Source organism: Procambarus clarkii, chromosome 8 (genome assembly GCF_040958095.1).
Source record: "Procambarus clarkii isolate CNS0578487 chromosome 8, FALCON_Pclarkii_2.0, whole genome shotgun sequence".
Lineage (NCBI taxonomy): Eukaryota > Metazoa > Arthropoda > Malacostraca > Decapoda > Cambaridae > Procambarus > Procambarus clarkii.
Genome location: NC_091157.1, coordinates 47,313,053 through 47,319,848, shown reverse-complemented (window position 1 = coordinate 47,319,848; position 6,796 = coordinate 47,313,053). Strand labels below are relative to the sequence as shown.

At 41.4% G+C, this 6,796-nt stretch overlaps 1 protein-coding gene across 1 annotated transcript; it reads left to right on the top strand.

Annotated features, from left to right (window-relative positions):
* Positions 1-718: 718 nt before the first annotated feature.
* On the top strand, positions 719-1,664 carry LOC138361041 (paraneoplastic antigen Ma6E-like). The gene is made up of 2 exons (XM_069320517.1): positions 719-767; positions 1,351-1,664. Exons 1-2 carry the CDS (start codon positions 719-721, stop codon positions 1,662-1,664), a joined length of 363 nt encoding a protein of 120 aa, XP_069176618.1.
* Positions 1,665-6,796: the final 5,132 nt, after the last annotated feature.

Below are 6,796 nucleotides of genomic sequence, written 5' to 3'. Positions count from 1 at the left end.
TTCAAAGACATTAGTTTACACTCACAACTGTAACCTGTAAAACACGAAATGTGCATCCAGTCTTATACTCGCATTTGGGTGAGGTGATATGGTACAATAGTTTTGGGTGAGGTATCACCCAAAACCAATCTCAGGTACCTATCTCAGAGGTGACAAAGGTAAGACAGAACACGAATCAATGGGTATAAATTGGATAAGAGAACATATGAATGGAAGTAACTGCAGAGGGCCTATTGGCCCATACTTCCTCTTGATGCTCCGAACCAATATAGCAAAAAAACGAGGGATTTGATTTAGAACGCTGGATTATACAGTTTAAGTACAATGGCTTGTACTGTTTTTATTTGAAATGAATGGAAAACCAGAATATTTCATTTGTAAAAAGTAGATTGTTACCACGAACTGCAACGTTCATAGACACTGTGAATCTAACCATGCAAGCACATGATCAATATACTCATGATCAATTACCAGACGATAAAATTAATGATTTACAAGTCACTGAAAAAACAAAAATGTCGGCAATTAACAGTTTTCATCAAATCAGTGAGTTGAAGCAAATTAAGTGATTCTTCATTCAGAGACACAATTAGCCGTCTCTCTGAAGCCTTTTCTCGGTCAAAAACTTGGTAGAAAAAAATTGAACGTTAATGGCTTGAGATATTTGTCCAGAGACCCGGCAGGCATTTGCAAATCCTCTTGAGAAACAATTGCGGAAATGATCTGTGAAGCATCCGAGCCTATTTACCAGTCAAGTCAAAGAGAAGGTAAAGTGCTTTACTGCTTTTGCTACTGCAACTAACGAGAGTATATCAATTGCAATTGAGAGTACGTATACTCTCAAGACTATATACTATAGAGAGTACGTATACTCTCAAGACTATATACTATAGAGAGTACGTATACTCTCAAGACTATATACTATAGAGAGTACGTATACTCTCAAGACTATATACTATAGAGAGTACGTATACTCTCAAGACTATATACTGTAGAGAGTACTTATATGTACGAAGTTCAAGTGCATTTTGGCGGAAAAGGAGTTCTCTCGCGATTGTAATATAGGAAGCAGCAGCCTACATCATGCAATAAGGTTATCGTTCAATCCCAGACCGTCCAAGTGGTTGGGCACCATTCCTTTCCCCTCGTCCCATCCCACATCCTGACCCCCTTTCCGGTGCTATATTGTCATGTCGGCTTGGCGCTTTCTCTTGATAGTTCCCTTACCTTATTATTATTGTTGTTGTTGTTGTTGTTGTTGTTGTTGTTGTTGTTGTTGTTGTTGTTGTTGTTGTTGTTGTTGTTCTCTTTCTGTTACAACTGCTTAAATTTGGTTCTTGTCATGGACAGCAGGATATGAAATCTGGTCCGACATAGCAGATGAGTTTTATACCACTGCTGAGCGCAGGATGATGTCGAGTGAGGCAGGCTGTGGCAACGAGGCAGGCTGTGGCAGCGAGGCAGGCCCTGTCAACGAGACAGGCTCTGGCAGCGAGGCAGGCTCTGACAGCGAGGCAGGCTCTGGCAGCGAGGCAGGCTCTGACAGCGAGGCAGGCTCTGACAGCGAGGCAGGCTCTGTCAGCGAGGCAGGCTCTGGCTGCGAGGCAAGCTGTGGCAACGAGGCAGATGCATACCCCGCACAGGGACTCAACGAGGCAGAGTAGCACTGCGGCAAGGCAGACCCCGCAGTAAGGCGTCTGCGAGTGTGCCCCTAATGCCTTGTAATCAGACTAATGTGAGTGATCAGAGTTTACGGGTCATGATGGTCGTGTGGGTGGCGGGGGAGCGGCCGCCAGGTGCAACGGAGGCCGACACCCAACACCCTAGGAGCGCTCTTCTCTGATGTTTTTTTCAGATTTAGCAACTCAGAACGTCCATGCAGCACGGGCTATGGTGAGCCCGTAGTTAAACAGGCTCTCGTCTTTGGCTCTCTGTGCATATATACATATACTCACCAAGGAGCCGAGCGGACAGCACGCTGGACTTGTGATCCTGTGGTCCCGAGTTTTCAGTTGCATATATATATATATATATATATATATATATATATATATATATATATATATATATATATTCTGGATATAATAAAAAATGAAATAGATGGACAAACTTCAGAAAAAAGTGAACGCAGGCTTATTCTAGGGGTCAGGATACATCGAAATATACACACCAGGGATCACAGGATGGTCGACCCCTCCACCAAAGAGGATTAATTCCCCCTTGAAAACCCTCTCCTCTCCTTCCATTCCCCCTACTCTACTTTCCTGTGCCCTTGAATTCCTTCCACAACCAGAACCATGAACACCCACCACACTGAACATTCACTCCAGCGCCCCCCACTCTGCTACCCTTCTCCATCTTCCCCCCCAGACCAGCGGCCAAAGGCAATATGCCATTAAGTCTTGTAAACAGATAAAGGAAATAGTGGAGACTTGACCAGCCATAGTAGACACGATGGTAACAAAGCTAATAATATGGTAGTTGTTACCTTTAATAAAGGAATGCTAGACAGTAGAGAAAGGAAGAAAAGCAGTGAAAGTGGTGTTAATGTCACATGGATATTAAAAGAAAACGATATCTACACCGTCAATGTACAAAACTACTTTTCAGGCATAATAGAAAAGGGGATAGAGTTATAGTAGCAGTGATTTACAACCCCACAGAGAATAACAGGAGACCCAGACAAGGACTTGAGATGGTAGACTAAGCTGGTATAGGAATTACCATGGAGGCTGCAGGAGATATGAACGTTGAAGCTGTCATGGTGGTCTTCTGACATGTAAGAAAATGTTTGGAAACAATATGGGGTAAAATTTCATCTCTGTGTGGCAGCTGCTGTGGAGGGGGGACATAGTAAGTTTACCACTTTGGGATTGTCATGCAGATCGACCACACTGGGACACCCACAAAGGCTAACCACTCTGGGTCATGTTTGATTAAATATGACGGCAACAATGCGGTTATAGATAGTGTGTGTGTGTGTGTGTGTGTGTGTGTGTGTGTGTGTGTGTGTGTGTGTGTGTGTGTGTGTGTGTGTGTGTGTGTGTGTGTCTGTGTGTATGTGTGTGTGTGTAAATCAGGAAGAAATTAACACGTGAAAAACAATGTGACTGTCAGACCACGAAGAAGGGAAGGAAGAAAGGGAGGATTAAGACAGGAATTATCATTAAGTACTTTCGTATACATCTTCAGAAAGACGGATTTACAGTTCAGTGGTGTCCTACACCACTAAACTGTAAATCCATCCTTCTGAAGAAGTATTATTAAATACCGAAAGTACCTAAGGAAATTCCTATCTTAATCCTTCCTTTGTGGCCTGACATTGTCACATTGCTCATCATGTGTTAATTTCTTCCTGATTTACATACACACACACACACATACATGTATAAAAATACATATATATATATATATATATATATATATATATATATATATATATATATATATATGCTATACGATACGAAGGCTATTCTACTCCCCAAATTTCCCGGTATTATATATATTAATATAATGCTTACAATACACATTATAGTATCATGTAGTGGTCAGTAGCGATACTAGGGAACAGGGCCGGTATAAATTTACCAATCTGCCATAAACAATGATATAACAATGATGAAGACCCTGGCAATTCCCCTAGGCGTAGTAAGATTTAGGGAGAAGCCGCATGCCTGTACAAGCACCTGAAATATAGCAAGGCGGAGGCAATTACTGTCCTCTCTCCTGCTCTCCGTGTCTGGCTACGAGAGGAGTATAGAAGATGATGAACGGGACCGTTGTCATAGATTTATAGCTTCTATAGATCTGGTGGGCGATAGCAAGACCCGAGAAAATTGCATTACCGATTTATTCAAAGGCTTATTCGAGGTGGGTGCCTATACGGTAAGGTTTGCTCATTGGCAATTTAGTGGTGTATTTTTCATCCATCTATTTCGCTATATTTTGCCTGGCCAGGACGCGATACGAAGGCTATTCTACTCCCCAAATTTCCCGGTAATATCGTCCGGACAGCGGCTGGAGTCTTGGTCATAATTCAGGCGTTATGTGGGACAAATATCAACGATAGCGGGAGCAAGTAACTGGCTATTTTCCTAGGGATGACAGCTGCCTCGATTGGTCCGTTTTTCACGAGCATCAACTGGAGAATGGCGAAGATAGAGGTTCTGAGGGCGCTTGGGGGTACAGGGGCAATGACCACAGTCAAGTGTAAACAGATGCTTTCCTAGACGATGTTTCCCGGTGGATTAGGATGGGAGATTGGCTGTGGAGAAGTTACGAGCTTTGAGTCAAATAATTTCAAGAGATTAGGGGAAAAACAACTAATAAATTGAAGAGTAGAACATCCCAAACACACAAGCATGTACGAATATTCATATCTGGAATATAAAGCCATAAAATAAGTTGCTTGATAAGCTCATACACATGACTTTCTGCCATAAATCTGGCAACCAGAGCCTAGCTGTGCCCTCTCTCCACATACATGCCTTTTAGGCCATTGGAACGCTAACTCGGACCACGCTGTATGCGAACAGTAAATTATTTTGTGATGGGGTTTATATTTACTATAGTGGGGGGGCTTGCCCCGACCCGTTTACTGGAGTCTTATTGTGTTTGTCGGTGTGTTCTCTTCTGTTGTTCTAATTAATGATAAACAGCGAATTATGGACAGATTTCTGTGAATATTTTCACCCTCCCAACACAAGACTTCTTGTGTGTACTGTAAACAACTGCTTCCCGACGGTCACCCATTCAATGCTTGGCCGTATCCCGACTGATCAAGGAAGAAGGGAACTATTAGGGGGACAGCGCCAAGCTATTACGACTATATAGCACTTGGAAGGGGTCAGGATAAGGATTTGAGATGGAACGGGGGGAAGGAATGGTGCCCAACCACTTGGATGGTCGAGAGGATTGAATTCCGACCTGCATGAAGCGAGACCGTCGCTCTACCCTCCACCTCTAATAACCCGACTGATCAAGTGACACGTTCACATCACCCACTGCTACACGGAGCCATATATGAACTATTGTTTACATCTCAGCCGCATTCAGCACCGCTCCTGTGCCAGGTAAGTCCACTATGGGCTCGCCATAGCCCGTGCTACTTGCCCCGCTCCTGTGCCAGGTAAGTTACGGGCTCACCATAGCCCGTGCTACTTGGAACTTGTTTCGAGTAGCTGAATCTATAACAACAACAACATCTCAGCTGGGATGGGCTTTTTCAACTTAGACAAGTTATTTTCGGCCGGGATGGGCTATTCATGCCCGTGCCACCTCTTGGTTAGCTTAATCTTAATCAATCAATCAATCTCGGCCGGCAAATTATCTTTCGTTAACGTTAAAGTGAAGATATATGTTTTAAATGGGATAAAAGGAGGGCAGACAATCCCTGCATGTTACCAACCACAACAGTCACATTGTTACCTTAGTCATTCTTTGCGTGAACTATATCAAACTTTTTCATTAAGCGAGTCAGAACACTACAAACATTAACAGGAATGTTAATTCCTCATTCAGTAACTTCCAAAAAATGATTTCAAAAGATAACCTTTTGATCTCACGACCATCAAACTTGTTTGGAAAAGTAAAAAAAATCTGTTCAAGCTGATCAAAAGAAGAAAGGAATTTGCAAATGCAATTATGGGGGATTGATAAACAATATGTCGATACATAAAGTCAATAATGCAGCTCTGAAAAAGGAGCTGCAATAATGCAAAGAAAAATGAGCTATGTATTAGAGAAAAATGAGTTATGTATTAGAGAAAAATGAGTTATGTATTAGAGAAAAATGAGTTATGTATTAGAGAAAAATGAGTTATGTATTAGAGAAAAATGAGTTATGTATTAGAGAAAAATAAGTTATGTATTAAAGAAAAATGAGTTATGTATTAGAGAAAAATGAGTTATGTATTAGAGAAAAAATGAGTTATGTATTAGAGAAAAATGAGTTATGTATTAGAGAAAAAATGAGTTATGTATTAGAGAAAAATTAGTTATGTATTATCAGAGAAAAATAAGTTATGTATTATGAGATAGACATTAGTAATGATCTCTCAAAGAAAACTGAGTTTAACTATCAGAGTAAAACTAATTATGAACTACAAAGTAAAACTAGTTGTGTACTATCAGAGAAAAAAGGGAAATGTTCTATCAGATAAAAGTTATGTACAATTAGATAAAAAACAAATAGTTAAGTATAATTAGATAATTTTTTTCTTCAAATTATTGTAGGAATAGTGCCCAACCACATGGACCATCGGGGATTGAACGCAGACCTGTATTCGAAGTCATCGCTATTTATAACAAGGTCGTTGCTATTTATAACGTGGTTCGTCGCTATTTCGACTAGTTCAGGTGGTTGAACACAATACTCCAGAGTAGTAGAGCATACCCCTAACTCTATAGTACTCTACAGTATGAATACTGTAGAGGTAGTGATAGGCTCTCAGTGATATACTCGAATGGTTGAGAGGGAAAAAATTAACATATTATCTCAGGTTTCCTTTCCTATATCACAGTCACAAATGTTACTGAATATAGATATATGGCGTTTCCTAGACACTCTAGAAGGTGGTGTTGTGGACACAAGTGTGTGAAGGGATCATGAACAACCCCTCTCCCCCCCCTCGTTATCCCCCCTATTCCCCCCCTATCCCCCTACCTCTCCCCCCTCGAGTCCCGTCCTGTTAAGCATTTATATGTAGCTGTTTGGAATTGCCTCTATGTGAATGTTGATTTCAAAGGGCCCAGCTGTTGTCTTCGTAAATGGTTTCCGTTCATTGGAGGACTGTCG

Coding starts and splice junctions, on each gene's coding strand:
- LOC138361041 (XM_069320517.1), top strand. CDS start 719: ATGATCTGTGAAGCATCCGAGCCTATTTACCAGTCAAGTCAAAGAGAA. Junction 768..1,350: donor CCAGTCAAGTCAAAGAGAAG/GTAAAGTGCTTT, acceptor TGTCATGGACAG/CAGGATATGAAATCTGGTCC.